General features: G+C 53.0%; 1 protein-coding gene across 2 annotated transcripts in view; it reads left to right on the plus strand.

The window, feature by feature from the left end:
• GRIK3 (glutamate ionotropic receptor kainate type subunit 3) overlaps nt 1–25963 on the plus strand; it is a 241055-nt gene that overhangs the window by 170962 nt on the left and 44130 nt on the right. For both annotated transcript variants that reach the window (XM_060140529.1, XM_060140528.1), the window contains exons 6-10: nt 6241–6414; nt 7129–7272; nt 12760–12867; nt 16164–16277; nt 24681–24884. In XM_060140529.1, the coding sequence (XP_059996512.1) occupies nt 6241–6414; nt 7129–7272; nt 12760–12867; nt 16164–16277; nt 24681–24884 (744 nt within the window). The remainder of the gene's footprint in view (nt 1–6240; nt 6415–7128; nt 7273–12759; nt 12868–16163; nt 16278–24680; nt 24885–25963) is intronic.

The following is a 25963-nucleotide window of genomic DNA, read 5'->3' on the forward strand; positions in this document are numbered from 1 at the left end:
GTTGGGGGGTTGGGCTGCAGCGGGTACCAGGGTATCTCCCAGCAGCTCCCCATAGGCCAGGGCATCAGCTATGTCGCCTGGGTCCCCGTGTCCTACTTCCGGCTCCAGCTCCAGTTTCCTCCTTCCAGCCCCGTTGGCTTGAGAGTCTACCTCATGATTGTGCCCCTCTGTGCCCATTGGTCAATCGTGGCTGTATGTGGGAGGGCAGTGGCATTTGGCATTTATCGCCTTCCCTTTAGGAGACCCACGTCACCAATTCTTTGTGTCTAAAAAATTCTCCAAACTTGCTTCTCCCATGCAGAAGACATTTTAATTACCCCAGCTGCCATTATCTGTTCCAGCCAGCTTTGAGCCATTCCCAGATAACCCCGCATTAATCAGCCCCAGCTGAGCCCCTGGTACATGTCATGTGTAGGTAAAAGCCTGGAGGTGAAAAGAGAATTATAATAAATTAATAGATAAGCAATCACAATTAATGCCGCTTCTCGGCAATAACAGTTATATCATGGGAAAGATATTTTCATCTGTCATTCCTTAAGGCGATGTTTTCCGAGCTGCAGCTTCTACCCAGTCAGACCCATGGGGTGCTAATGAATTAGTCTATTATGTTATGCTGAATGTTTCTAAAAGGTCCCTCGTTGATACTGAATTCAATGTGTCAACATTTGGCATGGAGAACAGCAACTTTTTGCCAAGCAGCAAGGTTGTGCACAGTTCACTGTGTACAGCACATGGGGTCTCAGCCCAGGGCAGTTTGGACAAAAAATTGGAGCCGGACAAAGAGGCCTCTTTTCCAGCTCCACATGATCGCTGCCCTCATGTCACAGGGATGGTGGTACTCAGTGCCACAAGCCCTACAACACTTTGCAGCTAAGTACAGGCTCAGGGTGACAGGGATGAAGGTGACTCTGGCAGTGACACCCCATCGTGCCCCCTCCCAGGCTGTGATTGGCCACAGCCACTGTGTGAGTGTCAGCCAACTCAGTGCTGCATCTGGAAACCGGAAGGGCTGATGTCGCCAGCACCCGAGTCCCCAGCGAAGCCAGAGATGCTGCCCTTCTCACTGAGTCCGGCTGGCGTTTAGTCCTCAGGGAAGTGAGCTGAGTCACGGAGGCTCTAGGCAGGCTCATGTTGGGCATCTTTCAGGCCTTAGTTATCAGGTCAACACTGAATTGGAGAAGAGGCTGAGCCCCGTGCAGAGGTAGAGGGAGGAGGGCGCCCCCTGTAGGCAGAGCTCAGCTTCTCTTCTGTGGCCCCAGCAGTTCAGCTCTGGCCCCAAACTTGCATTCACCGCCCTACACAGCAAAATCCCTCCATCTCCCCAGACCCACCTCCTTCAAAGGCAGTTTAGGGAAGCTCTCTTGTCTCTAAAGCAGTACCCTTGAGGGGCTCATCCTCCACCTCAGGCAATTTGCCAAACCACTCCTAACTTGTAGCCCCATAGAAATCTCCTCCTGAGAGGAGGATGTAAAACACTGGCCTCTCCATTCCAGGCTCTTCCCAGTGCTGTTTAGGTACCCTAGAGAGCTACCCAGCTGGCTGACCCTTCTTTCCACTTTGGGTGATGGGAGCCCAGGGGCTCCTAGGGGCACAGATGCAGACATGGACAGTTGTTATCAGTGGGGTGAAAGCAAAGAGGTCCCAAGATAAGAGCAGAAGCGCCCTTGACCCACCCTATTGTGTGATAGTAGTAGAGTAGCAGTCAAGGGAGGCTTCCCAAAAGAGGTGACAAGCTGACTCTCAGAGTGAGCCCACCCCAGGAGGATGGAGAAGACAGGCATTCCAGCCCAGGGATAGAGCACGCACAAAGACACTGGCCTAGAGAAGCTGCATGATGTGGGCAGGGGCCAGCGAGGAATGGGGAAGGGAGACAAAAGCAATTTGGTGTTCCTGGGGCAAATATGAGAGGGGGGTGGGAAGAAAAGTGAGGCCAGAGGGGTGGAGAGCCTTGCAGAGTAGACTAAGGAATTTGTGTTTTTTTCTGAAAAGGCAAGAAGGAGCCGTTGAAATATGCCAAGCAGGGGAGTGACAGAGTTGGGTTTATTCTTCAGAAAGACCCCTCTGAATGCTGTGTGGGGGGTGACTGAGATATCCAGAGGTGGGAACCAAGGGCTGGTCATAGGACAGAGGGAGGGCTCGGGAGCTGGTGGCCTGGGTTTGACGCCATTGCTCCCCAGCTGTGTAACCTTGAGCAAAAGACCTAACCTCTCTGTGACTCAGTTCCTTCCTCTAAAATGGGTGATAATTACACCCTCCTTGTAAGGTGAAAATGGGAATGAAGCGAGTTAATACACCTAAGGCACATAGAAACTGTTCTGAGGTTTATAGGTGCTCAGTAAGTGTTAGCTCCTTGCGATTGTTTTTGTAATTTGCCAAGAGAGGTAAGTCAGGAGGATGCAACTCATGTCTGCTCCTCTCTTCCAATAACCTAGTCATGTCCCTGGGATCTGAGTCCATAGCTGTCACAACCTGCTGCCAGAGAAGGCAGAACCTGAATGTTTGTCAGCACTTCCGTGGTGTCTACCATGCACCAGACACGTTCTAAGTACATCTATTAACCCGTTTCTTCCTCATGACAACCCTATATGGCAGGTACTATTATCATTCCCATTTTTCAGATGAGGCAACTGAGGAAAGGAGAGTAGATGGCCTGGCCTGATGGTCTGTGCTCATAACCATCACCTGGGTCTGCCCAGTGAGCTGTTCTCAGGGAGGAGCTGTGGGAAGAGAGGCCTCCTTCCAATGTGTTTCCCCCCTCTCCCTCTGATTGAACAGGTCTCCCCATCTAAGCCCAGACCCCTCTCTGTGTGTTTCCCAGTTAGGAGTAATAGCTTAGATTAGTGGCTTCTCAAAACACAGATTGAGGCCCCACCCCACATTCTCTATGGTCCATACTTTCCAAAAAATTCTCCAAAAACAATTCTGGTGCATATCTTGTGCCTGACAACAACTGGGGACATAAAGCACGGGGATTTTTAAATAGGACAGACACAGTGTACTAGTAAATGTGTACAACCGTCTGTCCAAAAGGGGGAAAAACCCAGATATATAGTGCTTGCCAGTTTTCATGGTGTAAATACTCCCACCATGGCCAATATCAAGCTACCAATGAATATCACTGAGCACAGAGTCAAGAAGTGCTGACGTTTAGCTCTTACAAGCCACTGAGATGGACCTGGGAACGGTTTCTGCGCTGCCTTCATGAGCTCTATGACCTTAGGCAAGTCACCTCACCTCTCTGGCCCTGTTTCCTCCTCTCTTAAAAGGGAATACTATTAAATACCTACTTTATAGGGGATTGTGAAGATCAGATGATACCCTCCATTGCGTGGGGCTGAGCACACTGCCCACCCTCCACTCCCCACTGAGATTGGGGCCACAGAGACACCCTCTGGTCAATTCCATGGAGACTCCGCCATCTACTCCCGACCAGCCCCTCCCCCAGCCCAAATCCTGGCTTTGAATCAGGGCCCTATTTGTTTGGGCAAGGCTGAGACTAGACTTTCTTGCTTGGGCTCAAATCTGCTCTCAGCCTCTCCCCTAATCCCTAAACCCTTAAAGAGGAAACCAACACAGTGTATTCCAGACGGAGGCCAGCTGGAGTTACAGGAGGAACAGCAGGAGATCAGCACGAATTAGGAACATCTCAGAGACCAGAGGAAGCCAGCACGGTGTGAAAGAGCTGCTCTGTGGGCTCCAGGTTTTATCCCTCATTATCTTTCCATGAGCCATCATTGATTTAACTGAAGCTGGGACTGTGATGGGACCAGATGTTACTCCTGACATCTGCAGCCATGGAGAGACAAGTACACTGTTCCCGGCCACTCTGTCCCAGCATGGGAGGGAGTGACTGAGTTGAGGGACCCGGGAAAGAGGACGGGCAGTGGGGGGCAGCATGGAAGGCAGCTGGATGAGAGGGGAATGTGCAAAAGAATAGACAATGGATGAAGAGGAGCTCAGACCTGAAGACTCACTTTCCCCACTAGTGGGATGAGGCCCATCTAGATTGTCAACATTACACGTTTCAAAAAGTAACCTAAGTGTCCATCAACAGATGCATGGATAAAGAAGATGTGGCACATATATACAATGGAATATTACTCAGCCATAAAAAGAAATGAAATTGAGTTATTTGTAGTGAGGTGGATGGACCTAGAGTCTGTCATACAGAGTGAAGTAAGTCAGAAAGAGAAAACAAATACCGTATGCTAACACATATATATGGAATCTAAGAAAGGAAAAAAAAAAGGTCATGAAGAACCTAGGGGTAAGATGGGAATAAAGACACAGACCTACTAGAGAATGGACTTGAGGATATGGGGAGGGGGAAGGGTGAGCTGTGACAAAGCAAGAGAGAGGCATGGACATATATACACTACCAAACGTAAGGTAGATAGCTAGTGGGAAGCAGCCGCATAGCACAGGGATATCGGCTCGGTGCTTTGTGACCACCTGGAGGGGTGGGATAGGGAGGGTGGGAGGGAGGGAGACGCAAGAGGGAAGAGATATGGGAACATATGTATAACTGATTCACTTTGTTATACAGCAGAAACTAACACACCATTGTAAAGCAATTATACTCCAATAAAGATGTTTAAAAAAAATTTTTTAAACACACAATTACCATATGACCCAGCAATAGTAACAAAGACCTATGTTCATCAAAAAGAAAAAAATAACACGACTCTTATGCAAATATAGAATGAACACGTGTGAAAGGTATTCAAGTCATGAACAAAGGAAGCAGTAGGATGACAACGCTGGCTCAAAGAGCATTTGAAGGATTGAGTATTTATAGGTATTTGGTGTAGGGGGAACATAAGATAAGATGGCTAAGTTAGACAGAAAAATGGATTAATATTCTACAGGACAATAAAACCACCACCTTGGGGACTATCTTTTCTATGGGCAAAAATCTACGTATTAGCTCAGAATCTGGGCCTTTAACCAGTAGCCAACAGTGAAGTCAAACCCGGGTGCATTCTCCCGGAGAACTGCACAGTCCCGGGAGGACCTGTAAGCGATGCTTCCATGTGACATTGAAAGGACGCGCTGCTCTCCGTCTGCCTTATCTCCAAGTTTGGGTAATTTTTCTTAAGACGGCAGAGCTCTGCTCCGCTCCTCATGCCAGCCCCCACCTCGTGCCAGCTCTTCTCCGCCTAGCACCCGGGCCCTCCCTCTTCAGCCAACCCCCCTCTTTCCCTTTGCCCCCTGCCCTCCCCAGCTCACCGTGCCCCAGAGCTAAAGCTGACAGGAGGGGCTGAAGCTGGGCTGCCCCCGTGCATTAAGGCCTGTCTTCCTGGCTTTTAGGCCATTGCACCAGACGGGACATGACCTGGCCCACAGACAGACAGACTGACTGCTCCTAGGAGGCAGGGGGTGAGGGGGCCTGGCTGATGATGTGGGGCAAGGGTAGAGAAGAGGGCAGCTATACTCCTTCAGTCTCAGGCAGAAGAGACTATTTTAATTTAATTCTTTTATCCAAGTGTATTTGATTGACAGTGTTGTATAAGGTGTGCAGCAAAGTGATTCAGTTATGCATGTATATCTATATATCTATTCTTTTTCAGATTCTTTTCCATTGTAGGTTATTACAAGATGTTGACTATAGTTCCCTGTGCTATACAGTAGGTCCTTGTCGTTTATCTGTTTTATATACAGTAGTGTGTATCTGTTAATCCCAAACTCCTAATTTATCCCTCCCTCACCTTTCCCTTTGGTAACCCTAAGTTTGTTTTCAGAAGAGACTGTTTTAAAATACCCTCTCTGGGGGGATAAAATCCTCCCTTCACCCTCCCTCTGGGTAACTTGGAGATGCCCAGACACAATGCCCTTTGTCTTCCCAAAGCGGACGTCCCCCATCAGAGGATGACGGTCATGACCATTATCAAGCTCCTTTGCTGTTCCAGGCTGGGCATTTGATGTCTACTGCTTCACTGGGGCCTAAAGAGGAGGCATGATCCCCATTTTGTAGATGAAGAAACAGGCTGAGCAGTGTGTCTGAGGTCCAGCAGAGTAAGTGGGGTCAGCCACCAGGCAGGCTGGCTGGACTCCTCCACGCTCAAGTGGACTCCAAGCGCAGTGCTCCCCTGGGTGCTCCATCCTCACTGCTGAGCCTCACCTCCACAGGGCTCTGCAGGGAGCTGCGGCTGCTCTGGGGCCCCAGCAGGGAGTGTGGGAGGTGAGGCTGGAACTCACAGCCAGGCCACACCTTTGTTTACTGAAACTCTCTCTGTCAAGGATCTTTATGCATTAGACCTGGAGCCCTACCGCTACTCAGGGGTGAACCTGACGGGATTCCGGATCCTCAACGTGGACAACCCCCATGTCTCGGCCATCGTGGAGAAGTGGTCCATGGAGCGGCTGCAGGCAGCTCCCCGGGCAGAGTCTGGCCTGTTGGATGGAGTGATGATGGTACTGCAGCCGGGAGGGCCAGACCTGGGGGCTCCCTCCCTCCCTCCTTCCCATCATTCCTTCCTCTGCCCCTCTGTTCCTCCCTCCCTCTTTCCATTCCTTTTCCTTCCTTCCTTCCTCCCTTCCTTCCTTCCTTCCTTCCTTCCCTCCTCCCTCCCTCCCTCCCTCCTCCCTCTCCTCCTCCCTTCCTTCTCTCCTTCTTCCCTGTTTCTTTTTTCCCTCCCACTACTTTCCTTCTTAAGACCTGCCCTGTATCTGCCAGACCTTGGGCCAGGGGCCAGGGACACAAAGGAATCAGACAGAGTCCCACCCCAAGTGTGGGAGTGCAGGCACGGAAACAGATGGTTACAGAGAGTAGGAATAAGGACTAGTGGGTGCTGGGCACGGGGGACTTTCAGTTGCGCTGGCAGGAGGCTGGGGAGCCCGGAAAGCTGAAGGTGTGCATGGGGCAGGCGATAGCAGGGACAACGGCACAGGGTGGCGGGAAGGTCTGAGCTGCGGAGGGAGGGAGTCCGGTGTCTGCAGAGCTGCAGAGGCAATCCGAGCTTGGCTTCTCACTCGGAGCAGGGACACGGTCACCTCCAGGGTCTCAGGGCCTTTCCCTCACCAGGACCCCCTTGCCTCTGGTCGGGGAGGAGAAGGGAGACAGGGCAGGGTGGGCTGAGGACTCTCGGGCCCGAGCTACTCTCAGGCAACCCTGGGCCTCCCCTCCAGACTGACGCGGCCTTACTGTACGACGCCGTCCACATCGTGTCCGTGTGCTACCAGCGGGCGCCCCAGATGACCGTGAACTCCCTGCAGTGCCATCGGCACAAGGCGTGGCGCTTTGGCGGCCGCTTCATGAACTTCATCAAGGAGGTGAGTGCCCCCCACTCACCAGGACGGCGCCAGGGCCATCTCCTGGGGGCCGCAGAGCAGTCAAGGGCCCAAGTTTGGGAGTCAGACAGCACTGATTTCCGGTCCACGTGAACTTGGGCCAGTCGCCTCACATCTCTGAGCCTGTTTCCTAGGGTGAAGATGGGCTCAACAGGGACCAGTCTAAGAGGATGACCAAGGGGCTGAGTCTTTGGCATATAGTACGTGTTCAGTGGGCGTTCGGCGTTGTCAGCAGGACAAAGAGTGGGCTTTAAATGACAACAGATGAGGGTCTTTGCCTCCAGCTGTGTGACCTCAGGCAATCTAGGGAAACTTGCTGAGCCTTGGCTGCCTCATGAGGATGCTGTGAAGACGAAATGAGGCACCATGTGGACAGTGCTTAGTCCCGAGGGCAGAGAGGCCCATCGGCCAACTTCCCGGCCAGGGTCCCTGCTGGGACCCAGCTCTCCTGGCACCATGGCAACCATGAAGAAGTCCCATCCATGGAGCCGATTCAAAGGAACCAGAGAGCAGAACCTGTCCTGCTGCTGAGAGGATGACCATGGAAATACACAGTGCCAAAGTTTAGTTTCAGACTCTCCATCACTGTTCTCCTTACGGAGGGCAGAGTTTATTGTTCACATTTTACAGATGGGGCTGCTCAGGCCTGGGCTTGTACCTTGGCTCCATCACAACAAGCTGCGTGACTTTGGGTGAGATGATGAGCTCTTTGATCCTCAGTTTCCTCAACTGTAAAATGGGTATAGTAAGAGTTCCTGCCGCAAAGCATTGTTGAAAAAACAGGGTGCGAAGCATGTAGCCCAAGGCTAGGCAGAGTCAAGTCCCAATAATGGTAGGTGAGGAAGGCTCAGGGGGCCGAGATCTAGGCAGGGTTACTCTGGGTCAGAGGGAGTGACCTGTCCAGGGCAACAACAAGTGCAGTTAGGGGAAGCCCTCTAGGAGGGCTCCATATAGACCACCTCTTTGCAGCCATCACGATGGACCAGGAGTGAAGCAGTCTGCTTTGAGAGTTCATTCATTTATTCGCTACCTATCTGTGCAGGTCTGCTGGGTGGCCGGCACTGAGCCATGCGCTGGGGATCCAATGGGGCTAAAACAGACGGGCCCCTGCACGGACAGAGCTCACCGCCTAGGGAGACGTCCATCAAGTCATCCCATTAATGAACGTAATCCCATATGCAAAGGAAGGCCACACAGTGAGGGTAAATAGCAAAGAAACCCACCACTCAGCAGACAGAGCAGCTTGTCCGGAGGTCCCAGTTCACCATGACTGCTTGGGACGAGGCCAGTGACACCTCCTGTGTTTTAGAAAGACACTAAAAGGCATACGGCTTTAAAGTCTGATGCGCTGCCTTTGGGCTTTTCTCTGCCTCTTACCAGCTGTGCGGCTTTAGATAAATTCCTGGACATTCCCGAGTGTTAGTTGCCTCACCTGGCAAACACCAGCTAGTAGTCATCATGAGGGAGCACTTCTATCCTTGGCACCAGTCCCCTCAGCCCTAGAAGGGGCTCCAGTATCAGATGTTATGGTAGAAGAGGACCGTGAGAGTCCCTTCTCATCCTACCCCTCAGAACTGCGGAGGAAGTCTGATTGTCCGACGCCCTGAGCGAGGCCTGGCTGGCCTGGGCAATCATCGGCTTGTTCTCTGGGAACTCGAAAGTCTGATTTCCAGCCCCGTGAGCCTCCTTCCTCGGCAGGCTCCAACCCAGTCGCTAGAGGTTGACATGGGTTTCTCAGTGACGGAGCCCACAACCCCAGGACCCTTAGGAGCCAGACGTAAGTGTCTTTGAAGCTTAACTACTTTTTAGCTGTGTGGCCTTAGATAAGCTACTGAACCTCTCTGTGCTGCAGGTCCTCCTGTACAATGGAGATAATACCAGGTCTGTTGTAGGTGTAAGTGAGTTGTGGTGTGTGAAGCACTTAGGGCAGCGCCTGGCACAGAGCAAGTGCCAAGCTGATTGGCTGCTCTTACTATTATTTCTATCATCACGACTGTCGTCACTCTGGCTTCTTGCTCCCTGGTGGGTTTCCAGCTAAAGAGGACCTCCAGGCCCCAGAGCTTCAGGGACGTCCCCTACCCATTCACCCTTGCCCCCCGCAGCGCTCGAGGCTCAGTCCTGAAGCCCTAAAGGGAGCAGATGAGTCACTGTCGTGCCACAGAAAGGGTAGCCTCCTCCACCACCCCCCCACCCGGCACCGGCACCGACCGGCCCACACTGGCATACCTGGCCCTCCTGTTTCCTGGCCCCGGCCCAGTGAACAGCCCTTACCACTCACTCTTCTTCACAGAGTCCTTTCACAAACAACTTCGTCTCCAGTCCATTTTAGGGAAGTGGAGACCGAGGCCCAGAGCAGCTGCGGGGCTCCCTCATGGCCCTACAGCTGGCCACCCCCGGGACCCAGGTACCCTGCCTGAGCCCAGTACACCGTCTTCCCTCAGACCATTCCCAAGTTGCCTGTCTCCCCATCTGCCTGCGTGACAGTAAATCATTTTAAAGACTTGGCATTTCCGAGAGGAGCTGGAAAATACCAGGCCGGAGTTCAGAGCGTGTGAAGCGTCTTTCATTTAGCAAGTCCTGCGTGGCAGCTGGAAGGGGCGGGAGGGCTGGGAAATGTCACGGGGAGGAGCTGCCAGCGGCTCCCTGCCCTGGCCCTGCCCCTGCCCGACTGCCCACAGACAGGCCACGCACCTGCTGACATTTAATTCCTCTGTAGCTGACAGGGAGGAAGGCTTCCCTCCAGTGCAGGTCTGAAGGCACCTGCTGTGATTTCCCTGGGGGCTGAGAGGTAGCCCAAGGGGGGAGGGGCCCCAGGCAGAGGAGGGGGAAGGCAGAGGGGCTGGGGAGCCAGCCTCAAGGAAGCTGAGCCTCCCTGTGAAGTCATAAACAGTGGCCTTCACCGTCACCGATGCATTTTTTAAATTGAAGTAAAATAATGTATAACATTATGTAAGTTTCAGGTGTACAGCGTTATAGTTCCACATCTGTATACATTACAAAGCGATCACTGCTGAAGGTCTAGTTACCATCCATCACCATACAGTTGACCCCTCCGCCCTGTGTGCCCATGCCCCAACCCCCTTCCCCACTGGTAACCACCAATCTGCTCTCTGAGTCAGATGCATCTTTAAATCTCCATCCCCAACCCCAATCTCCAGCTCCCTGGGCTTCATAAACTCTCCCCAGTCAACTTGGGCATGATGACCCCAGCTCTTCAGCTCCCCTGAGCACAGTGAGAATCTGCCCGGCACCACCATTACTTGGGACCCACAGAGCTCAGTCCCTCTTCGAGCCTCAGTGGCCATGACTGTAAAATGGGGGCAATCATGACACCCACCTTGCAGGACTGTGATGTGAAGTGGATGAGCTCCTGCAGGGAAGCTAATCACGGATGAGCCTTCTGTGATAGGGTTTCTCCTGAGGCCTCAGGCCATGACCCAAGTGACCATCCCTCCCCCTCCAGCCAAGGGCCAGCCCTAATCCAAGGAAGCCCTATGGAAGGAGGCTGACTAAGGAAAAATAATAGCCGGGGTTGTATATGCCAGGCACTGTGCTAAGCCCTTTATGCACTTTTGTTACCACCCGTGAAATAGGTCATTTTCCTCTTCCCGAAGCTCAGAGAGGTTGGATGCTTTGTGCAAAGCACTCCTTCCATCCCCTTTTGATTTCCAGCGTCCCGGAACCCTCCTAGGCGTGCCCCTCCGCCTGAGCTAATATAACACATGCCTGTCTACATGCTAATACACAAGACTTGACAGCGCCGGACAGCTGCCCGAGTGCTCGGCCGTACACGGGCCTCTCTCACTGTTGTGGCCTCTCCCGTTGTGGAGCACAGGCTCCGGACGCGCAGGCCCAGTGGCCATGGCTCACGGGCCCAGCCGCTCCGCGGGATGTGGGATCTTCCCAGACCGGGGCACGAACCTGTGTCCCCTGCATCGGCAGGCGGACTCTCAACCACTGCGCCACCAGGGAAGCCCTCCCGTGGGTTTTAATGTGGAATCTATAGATAGGCCTCCAGGGATCTGGGAACCCGTGAACTTGTGGGTCGTATTGTGAGTGCAAGGGGAACCTCCAGCCATGGAGAGGCTCTGGAGCCCTCTCCAGGATCTGCAAAGTTCATGACCCCAGTGGGGTGAGGAACCCACGGGGCCCACACGCCAAGGCTGCTGTGGAGGCTGCATGAGGCGAGCAGTGTGAAGCCCCTTGTATTGCTAACGCTACGGGCCTGCAGGCAAGGTGTATCTAGAAGGGGAGTCGGCAAGCTTTTTCTATAAAAAGGGTCAGGTAGTAAATATTTTGGACTTTGCAGACCAGTCTCTATTGCAACTATTCAACTGCAAAGTTGCAGCTCAAAAGCCGTCAAAGACAATAGGTAAACCCTACGGGCGTGACTGTGATCTCATAAACTGTTTACAGAAACAGGCAATGGGGCTTCCCTGGTGGCGCAGTGGTTGAGAGTCCGCCTGCCGATGCAGGGGACGCGGGTTCATGCCCCGATCCGGGAAGATCCCACATGCCGCGGAGCGGCTGGGCCCGTGAGCCATGGCCACTGAGCCTGCGCATCCAGAGCCTGTGCTCCGCAACGGGAGAGGCCACAACAGTGAGAGGCCCGCGTACTGAAAAAAAAAACAGGCAACGGGCCCATTTGGGCTTTGACCCATAGTTTGCCAACCCCTCCTTTAGAAGATGGAGCCCTTCTTAGTTCGGGTCCTGTTCCTTCTCTGAACCTCTGCCTGCCTCTCTCTGTGTTAATGATGCTAAAGGCAAGAAAAAGTAGCAAAAGTACCATTTATTCAGGTCTTAGGTGGTACCAGGCACTGTTCTCCATTTTTCAAGGGACTTAACTCATTTCGCCCTCATAGCATTTTGGTAAGATGGGTAATATTATTAGTTCCATTTTACAGATGAGGAAACTGAGGCAGCGAGGTGAAATGAAATCCCAGGTCCAACTGGGGTTGGACCCTGTATTCTGACCCCAGTTCTTAACCAGGGCATGGGTGGAGCAGGGGCAGGGGTGGGAGACCTTCCCTGTCACCCCCGGCTCTCTGGGGGCTACTCCCAAGTGTTTGGTCCTACAGCCAGAGCTGGCCTGGCCCCTTGGCTTTCTGCCCCTCGGCAGGTCTCGCCTGCCGCGGCCTGCCTGCCTGCCTCCTTGCCCGTCTCTGGGGACCCAACGTGGACTCCCCCTTCTCGTGGCTTCAAGGCGGGGGCTCATCTGAGTGCATCTATGATCGGTGTTGTACATGAGAAGGTGCGAGTGTAAAGCTGGCTGAAGAGCATAATAGAATTTATGGAAATTGCTGGCTCGTACCACAGCCCTAGCAATGATGGAGGTGATTATTAATTAATCATGGTCTTGGGGGAACAGTATCAGTGCAAGGAGTAATTAAAATGAAGCATTGTACAGTTGTACCGAATGATGATTTATGAGCCCGAGGAATTGCTGCTCTGCCCTCTCCCCTCCGGCAGGCTCAATGGGAAGGATTAACGGGAAGGATTGTTTTCAACAAAACCAGTGGCTTACGGATGGATTTCGATCTGGACATCATCAGCCTGAAGGAAGATGGCCTAGAGAAGGTGTGTGGGCTCAGGGGTGGGAGGGCAGGCCAACAAGCAGAGGCTCTTTAAATCCCCTACAACAGACCCCAGGCAGAGACCCAGAGCGAGGGGGCAAGACCCAGTCCATCTGCCCCCTTGGGACTCAACATGACCCAGTGTGGCCAGTGCCTTGGCCCATCGGAGAACATGAAGGCCTTCTCAGACTGGAGGGGTGCAGAACCCAGTGGCCTGTCCATGGCAGATACCCAAACCATCACCCTGTGAGCAAGGGCCATCAGAGATGCTTACCCTGGAAAGGAGATGAGAGGCTCAAGGGGCAGACGGACTAAGTCCCTGTGGGGCTGTCATGGGGCGGAGGGACAGACGTGTCCTTAGGTAAGAGAAACTTTCTAATGACCAGGGGATGCCTGCATGGGGAGTAATGAGCTCACTGTCACTGGAGACATTTAAGCAAAGATTGAACAAAGCGATTGCTTGTCTGGGGGACTGGAGGTGATTCTTACTCTTGGAGAGAGGTTGAAGCATGTGGATTCTGAACTCCCCACTGTATGCTTCTAAGGCCTCTGTGATTCCGGGGAATTTCAGTGCAGAAAGCAAGCCCACGGGGCTGGGCCTCCCATCTGGTTGCCATAGAAATGTTTGTAATGGGGCCGATTCTGATCCCTGGGAACCTTCAGCATATTCTGACAAAGTCAGGTTGCTGACCTGAGAAGGGAATTTCACATTAGCCCCTGATTCTCAGCATCCCCTGGGACCTCGGAGCTAGGGGCTCAGCCACACCGTCTCCCACAGCAGGCTGGTCTCTGGGAGCCACCAGGGCACCTCTCCAACCCTGGGAGAGGGGGGTGTCTAAAATGCAAAGAGGCCAGAAGTGAAGCGGCCACCCCTGATCCTTCAGGAACCCTTGATTCCTCTGCTCTCCTCCTCTGCCCTCTCTGGTCCGGGCCTCTTCCTTCGATTATTTTAACACCCCAACCTGGCTTCCCACCGCCACTCCCGGGCCCTCCAGCCATCCTGAGTGTACACACAGATGAAGCTCTATCCTGCCCTGGGACTGAGCATGGCTCCCCAGTGCCAAAGCATTCAGTATCAGTCCCTCACCGGCCTTGAAGGCTCTCCAGGAAAAGCCCCGGTTGCCTCTCCAGGCCTAGTCTCCACTGCCCCAGCCACAAATGTTCCCCATGGCCCAGTCATACCCACTCCCTCCTGCACCTCCAGACCTTTGCCCTTGTGAGCTCCCCAGTTGCACGAGTAGCCTGTTTCCTTGGTTCATTCCCACAGTCATGGACCTGGCTCTGCCTGTGTTGCACTTTGTGGCCGAGGTGACTTCATTCAATCCTGAGTTTCCCACGGACTCATGGGGCCACTGTGCTGGGGCCGGGTGGCCAGGGCAACCACTCTTCTGCAACTCTTTCAGCCACATACAGCATCAGTCCCCTAAGGACAGGCGCTGTGCCCTCTGCTCCTAAGATGATCGCGGCCCGTTGGTCCAACCCTATTCAAACTATAGCTTATCAAGCACTCTGCCGGCTCCAATTTAAACTCCTGCAGTGCTAGGGAGCCCCCTTCCTCCTCTGGCAGGACTACTGCAATAGTTGTCACTCAGTCTGTCTCAGTCGCTGTCTCAGCTCTCCATCTCTGGGGATAGCCTAAAATTCTAAGGATGGCAGTTAGATGGCAGGTATGCCACCACCTCCCACTCCTGCGCCTGTGGCAGGCATCAGTAGTTGCCCATCAGAGCACTCTTGCCATCTGAGCCTACCCGCAGCTCCCGCCAGCCCTCCAGCAACGACACAAATCGACCACAGCTACTACTCGAGAAAAACTCTTTACTATACCTAGACACAGGTGAGCAGATTGAGGGCGGAGAGCCTCTGAAGCCTGGGTCCTCCTCAGTCTTAACTGTTCTCGCAATCCCACGGCACCTGGTGTCCAGCAGGTCCTGCAGTTGGAGCTCGGTAGATGCTTGCTGGGGTGAGGGCTCCTGCTGGTCACTTGGCCGCCAGCCAGCTGTCTGTTGAGCGCCTCCTGCACCCAGGCCCACCGCTGGGGTCCCTCGTGCTGGGCTGGGCTCTGAGCTCAGCCCCCTTGAGAGAAGAGCCTCTTTGACGCTCTCTGCTTGTCTGCTCTCCTCTTGGCTCTGGGGGCGGGGTCTGCATAGACAGACATGCTGCCCGGAGAGGGTGCTGAGCCCCCAAACACAGCTGCTCTGCCTCTCATCACTTCTGTTTGCTAAGCCGGGTCATAACTGATCCAGCCAGCTCCAGCCGGTGGCTTTGGGGGGATTAAGGCAGAATGATGCAAGCATAATTACATGTCTCTCTGCTATGCATAGCTCTCTTAATGGGATGTTTGCATTCGGCCTCCCTGTTTAATTGATTAAGTTTCCTGAGTACCCCACCCCAACTGGGACAAGGACAGAATGGGCAGGCCAGAACCTTCCTTGAGAGAGAGGAACTGCGATGGACACAGAGCTGGGCAGAGTTGGGTCCCAGAGGATCTTCAATAGGCCCAGGGCTTTAGAACGATTTGTAAACTTGATTTTCCCTTGCTTCCCTCCAGCCCCAGGCCTCGTATCCACAAGGGCACCATGGGGACAGAGGTTATGCCACCTCGGCCAGAGTGTCTGCCACCATTAGGTGTAAAACCACAAAGCAAACTGCCTTCTAAGCGAGTGGCATCCAGTGCCCCCAGTGAGGGTTTTCTACTCTATTCTGCCCCCAAATAGCTGCAAAGACCAGCGTCCTGCTACGCCTGCCTTCGTGCACGTGACACATCTCGTTGTCCTTCCACAGATGCCTAGGAAACATCTCCCTCGCTCCAGGCCCTGTCCTGGGCTTTGGAGGGCATCTGGCCCCAGAGCTGCCACACGCTGAGACCCAGTGAGCAGCTGGGTGCCCAGGTCTTCCCCAGGAGGCGGGAGGCCCCCCAGGCTCAGGGTGACTCTGTCCCAGGGCAGGACCTGGCCCTAACCCTAACTGACTTCCTCATGGCGTCTGCTCCATCCCAGGCTGGCTTCCGCTGTGCTCCCTGGGCCGCCTTTATGTTCATTTTCTCCCTCTGCATTTTCCCTTCCAGCTGTGACGGGTTTGCTAGCAAATGGGGAAGTGGCAGAAGTCAGGAGACTGAACACCTTGGGGTCTTCCTCTGGGAAGGAGGGAGGCAGCAGGGTTGCCAGAAATGTTGGCTCGAAACACATTAGCAATGACGCTACTCATGAAGGATGGGAAGGAGACGAGGAGGTTGCTGGCGTGGAGAAAGGATGGAGAGACCACGGACTCAGCCTCCTGTTCTCCATCTGTCTGTCCATCCAGGTTGGGGTGTGGAGTCCTGCCGAGGGGCTTAACATCACGGAGGTTGCCAGAGGCCGAGGCCCTAACGTCACCGACTCTCTGACGAACAGGTCCCTCATCGTCACCACTGTGCTGGTAAGAGCTGCAGCCCTGCAGGAGGGGCTGTGAGCTGGGGCGGGCTGGCCGTCGGGGTTGGAAAGACCTCTCCATCACCCCACCCAGCACAGGCCAGGCATCTCTTATGAGGCTGCTGGGAGACTGGAAGATGGGGGAGGAAGGTGGAAACATTGAGGGTCCCTCAGAAAGCCCCCAGCGAGCAGATGGGAGACAGCAACGCTGCTCGTGGCCACAGGCCAGAGACCCCAGGAGGTGGCTGTGAGCAGCCTCTTCCCAGAGGCAGAGCAGGCCAGCCCTCCTGCCTGTCTGGGACCTGCTTGGCCAGCCCTGCTGCAGAGGCCTGTGTGTTTGCATCTCACTCTCACCCAGTCCCTGAGCCCCTGATGCCTGATAGGAACTGTGATGGGTAGAAGGAAGGAGGGGTGACCTGCCTTCTGCACCAGGACTTGGGGTCCACCTCTTCCACCCCAGTTCCCAGGAAAAAGGCCCTTCCCACTGGTCCCCCCAGCCCGGCAGGTGCTGGGAGCCCACACACGTGCCACTGCCCACAGTGTCCTGTCCCGAGTGCTCCTGGCCACGGCTATGACCTTTCTCCCTGCCACCCTCCCTCCACTGCCCAGGACTGAATAGTGCTTCCTTCTTCTGACCATTTCAACCCAAGGAATGGCTTTTGGGGTCTCCCAGGCTCTGTGAGTCTTGAAACTCAGGGCGAGCAGACACCCAGGCGGCTAGCCTCCTTCGGCCAGTGCTGTGCCCACTCCACGTGCACCAGCCCCACCTGGAAGGCCTCCAGTGTGTCCGGAGGCTCAGGACTCACCCTCTCAGAGACGTAGCACTGCTCTTGGGGCCCAAGCTGGGCCATGTAGTGGGGAGGCAGCCTGATCACAGCCCGGTGGATTCTGACCAAAGGCCCTTCGAGGACAGTTTTGGCCCTGGTCAGCTTCTCCTTATAATGAAGCAAATATGATTGTCAGGACCATGTGCCGAGGTCACTCTGTACCAAAAAAGGGAGCTCAAGCTGGTTTGGCCAGGCCCTACTGGACGGTCCTATGCCCTCCCTCTAGGGCCAGGTATGTGCTCAGTGGCTGGGTGGCGGACACCATGGAGGAAGAAGGGATGTAATAGCTAAATCCCACCCTCCCAAGAATCCAGTGAGCGGCAGACTCCAGGGGCACCGTCAGCTTCCAGGGAGCAATTGTAGCCTATGGCTGTCATCCCCAGTCTCCAGGCTTATGCCTATTAAGAGCATCCACGTTAAAGCTGATGGAGACCTAGCAGTTCTGAACATGCTGCTGATAGAGCCAGAGGAGATGGCTGGGGAGACACCTCTCAACACCCACCTTTCGGGAGTGAGACCCTCACTGGCATCTTCCCCAAAACCAGACATCCTGCCTGCCTGATTGACATTTTGTTAACTAAAAAAATATAAATATCAAGCTATAAAACCAGTAAGTCGAAAGATCTCATCAGGAACAGGGGAAAAAAATTGTAAAAACAAAAAATTTAGAGATGAAAAATAAAATAAGGATGTAGTATATGACACGGAGGATATAGCCAATATTTTATAATAACTATAAAGGGAGTATAACCTTTAAAAATTGTGAATCACTATCTTGTACACCTATAACATAATAAAAAATAAATGAAAAAGAATAAAGCAAAAAATAAAGATTAAAAAGACATGAAAAGAGCAAAGGGATTAGAAGGAAGTGTGATGAGCAATTAAAGGAATATTAATGTGGATAAAAATAGAAAAGATAAAAGGAAAGTTGAAAGAGAACAAAATAAAGGTGAAAAGAAAAATGAAAATAAGGAATGAGATTAAAAGGAAAGCTACCAAGACAGACAAAAAAATAAAATAAATAATTAACAGCTCTGGCTAGAGAAGGCGAAGAATGTAAACCCAAAATGTCAGAAAGCAAAAGGACGAAAGTGTGAGAAAGCTAAAATATAAAAGGGTAAAAATAAACTAATAAAAAGGCGGTCAAAGATTAAAAGCAGAGCGGCATACAATGCGAGATATAAAGAAAACACTTTTCAGAAGACGAGATTGAAAAAAGGTAAAACGGATGTGCTCAGAGAGATTAGGGGAGAGAATTAAATGAGTTGAGTTGATTCAGCCACAAAACAATACTCTAACGGTAAGAGGGGAGCTAAAGATAATATACCAAAAGGGTGCAAAATACACACACCTTCAGTGACCACAGGGTTAAATTTTATTAAAGTGACAGCAGCCCGGTTTCAAGGGCATAAGACCCTCCTGCAAAGCCGCAGGGCATTTATCTACAGCTGCAGAGGTAGAACGCGCAGCTATTCTGTGCTCTTCTCACAGTTTCTTGGGCAATACTGGAAGCTTCTTGCAAAGGTCCTGACCTGCTGCACTCAGTTGCTCACTGAGGGCCCCGCCCACATCATCCAGCTGGCTCTCAGCACCCCAAGGAAGGAGAGAAGCCCCGTTGGCTGGCAGCCTGGATGCAGCTCCATCGGTTCCCCTGCCCTTCATCCGGGCAAACGGGAGCCCAGCAGCTCTTGGCGACACGCAAGTGTGACCAGGACACAAGGGCCAGACTGTGACGGTTAAGAGACTCAAACCTTCGGGTCTGAGTCCCGGCTTTACTGTTCACTAGCTGTACGACCCTGGAAAACTGCTTAGTCATTTGGTGTCTCTGTTCCCCATCTGCGAAAGAGAGGTGATAATAATTGTCCTTACTTCATGGAGTTGAGAGGATGAATGATTAATAACAATAAATGGCACGGAGTGTGTGCTGTCTAAGTAATGGCTGCTCTTGTTATTATTGATTATAAATCCAGTCCCCAGTAAGCTCGGGTTTTAAGTAAGCAGAATGAGAGTTCTCGAGAAAACCTCTGCTTCCATCCACAACCAGCGCCCTGAACTTCACTGAAGATTGACCCCTGACCATGGTCACAGAGCTTATCTCTGTCAGGGTGCATTATAAACTCTGAGCTTGGACTTGAATGTCTTTAAGGCCTGGTGGGCATTCCCTGGCTCACCACAGACCCCACCATTCCATACTGCTTACTCCTGGCTGCTTCTTATACAGGCATTTCCTGACTGGTCCCTGCAAGCGCTAGGGTTTGTGACCTCCTGAGCCCCTCGTAGCTCTAATCTCCTGCTGATACATAAATCTCCACGTCCCAACCGCCACCTCAAGGTCTGAGCCCTTGACCCTGACACTGTGATAGTCCCCTACCCCTGGGCTCCTTTGCCTTGACCTCTGACATGGCTGCTGACCCACTTGAAGCAGATGTCCCACCATCCTCACCCCATTATGCAGGGTCAGATACTCGCATGGTCTGGGACTGACCCATGATCCAGCTTCCTCCAGTCCTACTGTCCAGAGATCATGGATGGTTGGGTCTACTTCTTCCCTGAGAGAAGCCCAGTCTTTCCCGGCGGCAGAGCGGGGACAGAGGATGTGACACACAGCCTTTACACTGGTCCCCAAGAAACTCTGTGTCCAGCTGAAAATGTCCTCGGAGTCTCCTGAAAGTCTCAGCGTGGTCTGCATGTCCCAGAGCCCTGGGAGGGGTTGGTCAGGGTACAGTGCTCTCAGCTTGGGCTTTTGGGGACAGCAGCACCAGTGGTGGGGAGTGTCCAGCCCGGCCCAGCCCAGACGCTCTGGCTGAAAACCCAACCCCAAGCTTGGCAGCCTGAAAGCAGGGCCAGCACCTCCCGCGGAGAGCACTGGCCCTGCCTCTCTGGAAGTGTGTTGTCAGGGCAACAGTGCTTTGAGTGACAGGCAGGTACCAAGCCTGGGTGCAAGAACATCCCCCAGCTTTGCCCTGGAGAACAGGGCTGGACCTGAGACCCTGATGAGGGGGTCTCTCCTCCTCTTCTGGTCCCCGGAATCTGGAGCGGCAGAGAACACAGGGAGATATGGGGGCTGCCCCCAAAGCCCCCTCTCTCCTCCTCCATCCTGAATCCCGGGGTTAGGTGCTAAGGTCGCATTACCCTGGACAGACAGATGGACAGAGCCCGGACCTCGCCCTCTCTGACCCGTCAGAGCCACGGGCTCTTCCCCCTTCCTGAGGCGGAAGCAGCAGCAGCAGCAAGAGGCTGGAAGCCTGCCCTCCCCACCCTCTCCCTGCCAGGCCCCAGCTTCTGCTCAGGTTCGCTCTTCCGTGAGCTCGTGAAAAATTCATCTGCCCAAAGCTCTGCTCACACACCAAGAAAACACACTCAACTCGCTCTGGGGGGGCCTGCTTTGGAAGGTTCAGGGTTCTTGGGGCTGCTGAAGTGAGCAGGGGTGTCGGCACGCGTGTGGGCACCTGTGCAGGTGTGGGATTGGCTACACACAGGTGTCTGGACATGCACCGTCGGGTGTGTTTGTGCCATGTGCGCATTGTAACCCATTGAGGTGCAACTGCTAGGCAAGTCGGACCTGCACACCTGGCACAAGAGAGGAGAAGCTGGGGAGACCAGGATGTGGGCCGGGAGAACCATCCCAGGCCAGGAACCACTCTAGGCTCCACCTGCTGGGAGGACTGGACTCCTAATGCTCTGTCCTGGTTCTAACTGGCAGAAGCCGGGGCCTGGGGGCCAGGGTCCTTGGCTTCCGTGTCTGAGCAGGTCAGACCATCCGAGAATGCGGTGTATTCATGCCAGCAGCATTGTGTGCATACACAGCGCGTGCGTGTGCAGGTGTGTGTTGAGATGGCCTAAGCCAGAAGGGGCTTGGGAACAGAGCTCTTAGGTAGGTAACCCTTGGCTTTCCCCACGCCCGCCAAGGCACCCTCTTCCAACTCCACAGGTCCTGTCACTCGGCTCTCACGCCGGTGAAACTAGACTAAGAAACTAAACTAAAAGCCCTAGCAATGAAAAGTAGGAAAAGGTTCTTTTTCTGGCGTCTTGTTTCCTGTGACTTGTTGCAGAGAAATATTACCCCCATTCCTACGGCTGTTCTCCCAGAGCAATAGGAGAGAGCGAAGTCATGAAATTGAGGGCACCTTCACTGAGCAATCGATTAGCAGCCGAGAGAGCTTGTGAACTGGCTGTCTGGACATTTCCAGTAATAAATTGTGAAATAGTCCATGAATAAGTAGTTGGCGGAGTTCAGAATTACCCCCTAGGAAATGTTGCAGGTCTAGAGACACATTACTAAGGCGAGCACCGTTTTAATGCTCTGGGCTTTGGCTGTTAAATATGTATGCCATCCGCAAAGCACTTCCTGAAATTAATGGCATTTTACAGCTGCTCCAAAGGCAGCATATTTATATGAAGATGTATAGATTCTGGGGCTGGGGTGGTTTCGCAAATGAAGTGCTAATTTTAGAGGATAGGGCCTGGGAGGGTCTCGGAGAGAGGGTCAGGAAGTGAGCTATCTCAGGGACCTTTCCTGAAATAGCTTTCCGCTGCTAGCTATGATTTTTAACCTTTGGTGACATTGGGCATGGTCTCTAGGCTGGACAGGTCACTTCAATAACAGGTCACCCCGTGCTCAGAAAGATGATAATGATATTAATAATATAATGATAATGATATTGCAGTTTACATTTGCCAGGCACTAAGTGCTTTTCACAGACTGACCCGTCTTATCCTAACAACAATCCTGTAAGGTAGATCCTATTATTATCCCCATTTTACAGAAGGAGGTCGATTTTGCTTAGGAATCTCTATGTGGTTGTTGATTCACCTGGCAAAGAAGATACCTTCTCTTTCTTTCCTTGAGCTAACATCAGGGCTACCAGGTGCCGTGGCACAGTTCGTTCACTGCACAAGAGCATCTGACCTAACAGTCGAGATGGGATTGAAGCCTCACCCAGGCCCTCTCACCAGGCCCTGTGCCAAGGTTCAGGGCAGCACCATCCCAGAGATTAATTTGCACGAAGGCAGGGTCCACAATAGCCTAAGTTCCCTTCCCTCCGTGTAGTCTCAGCCCCTTCCCCGGCACCTCCTCAACTCTTTTCTCCAAACTTGTGAGCTGCTTGCTTGGAGCTGGGGATGGGAGGCACCGACATTTAGCACAGAGTCTAGCCAAAGGACCCAGCTTTTCACCCAGTTAGACTGAGAGGTGGTTTGCTCAGAACCCCTTGGGGATTCAGACACTCCCTTGCCCTTTCTCTGCAACATCCCAAAGGACTGTTGAAAACCGAGAATGAATCAGGCATGGGATGGGATTTTGAGAAGCAGCGCTGCCGGGGATCCAGGGCCAGAGGATCTAGCCCGCCCTCCGCAGCAGGAGCCTGGCAAGAGGCTGCCGGTGGGTTTCTGTGCCTGAGAACCCCTGACGAGGGCCCTTCACTGCTCAGGGGCCCACAGTGTCAAGGGAATGGCCCCACCACTTGAGAGAATGATGATGCCCTCCAGATGAGGTGTGTGCTCTTCTTATGGGCGTGTGGGCGTGAGCTTCCCCCCACAGGCGGATTCTGTCAGCTAAGGGTTGTCACCCATCAGCTGAAGGCTCGAGGCATTCCCTCACGAGGGGGTGCCAAGGTGGCTTGGGGGAAGGTTAAGGCCCAGAAAGAGGCCAAGGAGCTACAGGCAGGAAGGACTGAGCCTGAACTCCATCAGACTATAATTCAACTCTTGTGTGACCTTGGGCAACTTACTGACCTTCTCTGAGCCTCAGTTCTCTCATCTATCAAATGGGGATAATGTCACCTATCTTTTTTTTTAACATCTTTATTGGAGTATAATTGCTTTACAATGATGTGTTAGTTTCTGCTTTATAACAAAGTGAATCAGCTATACACATACATATATCCCCATATCTCCTCCCTCTTGCGTCTCCCTCCCACCCTCCCTATCCCACCCCTCTAGGTGGTCACAAAGCACCGAGCTGATCTCCCTGTGCTATATGGCTGCTTCCCACTAGCTATTTGTTTTACATTTGGTAGCATATATAAGTCCATGCCACTCTCTCACTTCGTCCCAGCTTACCCTTCCCCCTCCCCATGTCCTCCAGTCCATTCTCTATGTCTGCATCTTTATTCCTGTCCTGCCCCTAGGTTCTTCAGAACCAGTTTTGTTGGGGTTTTTTTGATTCCATATATATGTGTTAGCATACAGTAATGTCACCTATCTTGAAAGCTTATGAGCCTTTTTCACTCTGAAAAAGAGTTTAAATCAATGCCTGGTGCATAGTAAGAACTCAGTAAATGATGAGTTTGCTGAGAGTTCAACCCATCCACCTCCGTTCCTTACTCTGTGTATCTCATACTGGACGAGGTCAGTAGCTTCTTTCCAAGGTTTTCCTGCCTCTACTCCCAGTTATTCTTCGCAGGGTTGCCAGGGCTTTATTTCTAAATGAGAAATCAGACAGTCATGCCCTTTCAAAGCCCTTCACTGGCTCAAAGCCCTTCACCGGCTCCCTATCGCGTGGGAGGGAGGGAACCTAACGTGGGACAGCTGTCACCTACGCTCTGGACCCACAGGCCACCTTCTGAGGACCCCCTGCCCACTAGGGAGAGGCACCGTGTCACTCAGGGCCTCTGGTACAGGGAGGAGGTTAAGAGCTCCTGCTCTGGGACCACACCGACTTGAGTCAAATCCTCTCTCTCCGGCAGCTGAGGGACCTCCCACGAGTTACGTTATCCTCGTGGATTCACTTTGTACATCTACAGAATGGAGCTACTCGTATCTACCCCCAGAAAGCTGAAACTCAGGCTAAGGGAGGCAATTCCAGCTACTGTCCATTGAACCCTCCTAATCTGCTGGGCTCTGCACTGGACCCCCACGGGCACCGTCTCGTCTGCTGATTTGCTGACGCCTGGCATGTGCAAATGCAAACTATCATAGTTATCAGGAATCACTCACTGGCAGGTCCTAACGCTGGGGACTAGATCCTTGGAAAGAGAGAAAGGTGACAGGGAGCAGGGAGATCTCATCTGTTAGACAGGAGCTGGGGAGCAGTCAGGGAAGAAACGATGAAGGGCCTTCTGCAGCAGTGTGCTCACACTGGAGCAGACATCAGAACCCCCTGGAGGGCTTCTTATAGCACACCTTGCCAGGCCCCACCCCAGAGTTTCTGGTTCAGTGTGTCTGGGTGGGGCCCGAGAATGTGCTTTTCTGACAAGTTCCCGGGTGGTACTGCTGGTCTGGGGACCACACTTGGGGACCACTGGCCTGTGTTGACGGTGCAACAGAGAGAGCGTGGGATTCAGAATCACAGTCTTGAGTTCGAATCCCAGTTCCACTAGTTTCTAGCTCTGTGATCATTGGACGATCAATAAGGACCTACTAAGTGCTGTGTGCACGTCAGTAGGTGGCCATCTGTGAGGCACAAAGTTGGCTCTCAGGAAGTACACTTTCCCTCTCCTGACTTAGCAGGCCATTTTGAGCAACCCCTAAAGATGGCTTAGAACACCCTTGCAGAGGACCTGGCCCAAGCTTTCTGGCCCCAGCTGGACCTGCCCCACCCACTCAGCCTTTGTCTGCCCCTCTCCCATCTGTCCCCGCAGGAGGAGCCCTTTGTCATGTTCCGGAAGTCCGACAGGACCCTGTTCGGGAATGACCGGTTCGAGGGCTACTGCATCGACCTGCTCAAGGAACTGGCCCACATCCTGGGCTTCTCCTACGAGATCCGGCTGGTGGAGGATGGGAAATATGGGGCACAGGACGACAAGGGCCAGTGGAACGGCATGATCAAGGAGCTCATTGACCACGTAAGTGAGGCGGGAGCACAAGGGACCAAGGACCTCCCAGGAGGCGTGGCCAAGTCCTCTGTGCACGTCAGGATGGGGCATCCTGGCAGAGAGCGGCCCTGGGGGAAGGAGAGATGGAGACAAAGGAGCCACTGGTACAGGCTCACCCAGCACAGACTAAACATTGCCTGCCTTCCAGCTCAGGGCCTTCAACTTTCCAGAAGCATTTTCTATCAAATACCTGTTAATGAATGCAATGGCTCTGTACCACCAGACCCCTCATATTCCTTCTCTCGTTTATCCTTACAACAACCCAGTGAGGTAGGTACTGTTATTACCACCCATTTAACAGACAAGGAAGCTGAAGCAGAGAGAGGTGAAGGTTCCCAGCTAGTAAGCAGTGGAGCTGGGACTCAAAGAATCTTTGGAGGCTCTCCGCTTCTGAAACCTTGGGCTCTGACCTCTGCAGAAAGCCATCTGGCCCCAGGACCCAGGGCAGGGAAGGTTCACATAGTAAGTCTTTGCAACCTGGAAAACCTCAGCCAAAAGGATTACTATCACTTCGCCTCTCCAGGTACAGACAGGCAGCATCAGGGCCTTCTTGTGTTAGCCCTCCTGCGCCTGTCAGAGGGGAGCTGGGAAGGGAAGGACGCTGGAGCTCAGAGCAAGAAGGCTCAAGCAGAGCCTCACTGGTGGAGTCATTTCCTCGGCCCTAGGAAGCGGGTCTCCCAGGGAAGGCTGGCGGCGGAGACTAATGGTAAAGAGCATGAACTTGGGCTGGATTTGATTCCCACTCTCCCACTTACTAGCTGTGTGCTCCTGGACAAGTTTCTTAACCTCTTTGTGCCTCAGTTTCCTCAGCTGTAAAATGGAAGTGATAGTAATAGCCCCCTCCCCCACGGGCTGTTGTGAGGACTAAGTTCACCCATGTGTACTGCATAGTTAGTACTGTGTCAGTACTTGCTTCTGTTGTTTTTATTTTTATCATTACGGCTATTCCTTTGAGGCCAGGGAGGGGGCTTCAGAAAGTCCCTTTTTCTCCCTGAGCTCATTTCCTAACTCAACGGTGAGAATAATGATACCTGCCCTGTGTTCTTCCC

Source organism: Lagenorhynchus albirostris, chromosome 2, assembly GCF_949774975.1.
Source record: "Lagenorhynchus albirostris chromosome 2, mLagAlb1.1, whole genome shotgun sequence".
In the NCBI taxonomy this organism is placed as follows: domain Eukaryota; kingdom Metazoa; phylum Chordata; class Mammalia; order Artiodactyla; family Delphinidae; genus Lagenorhynchus; species Lagenorhynchus albirostris.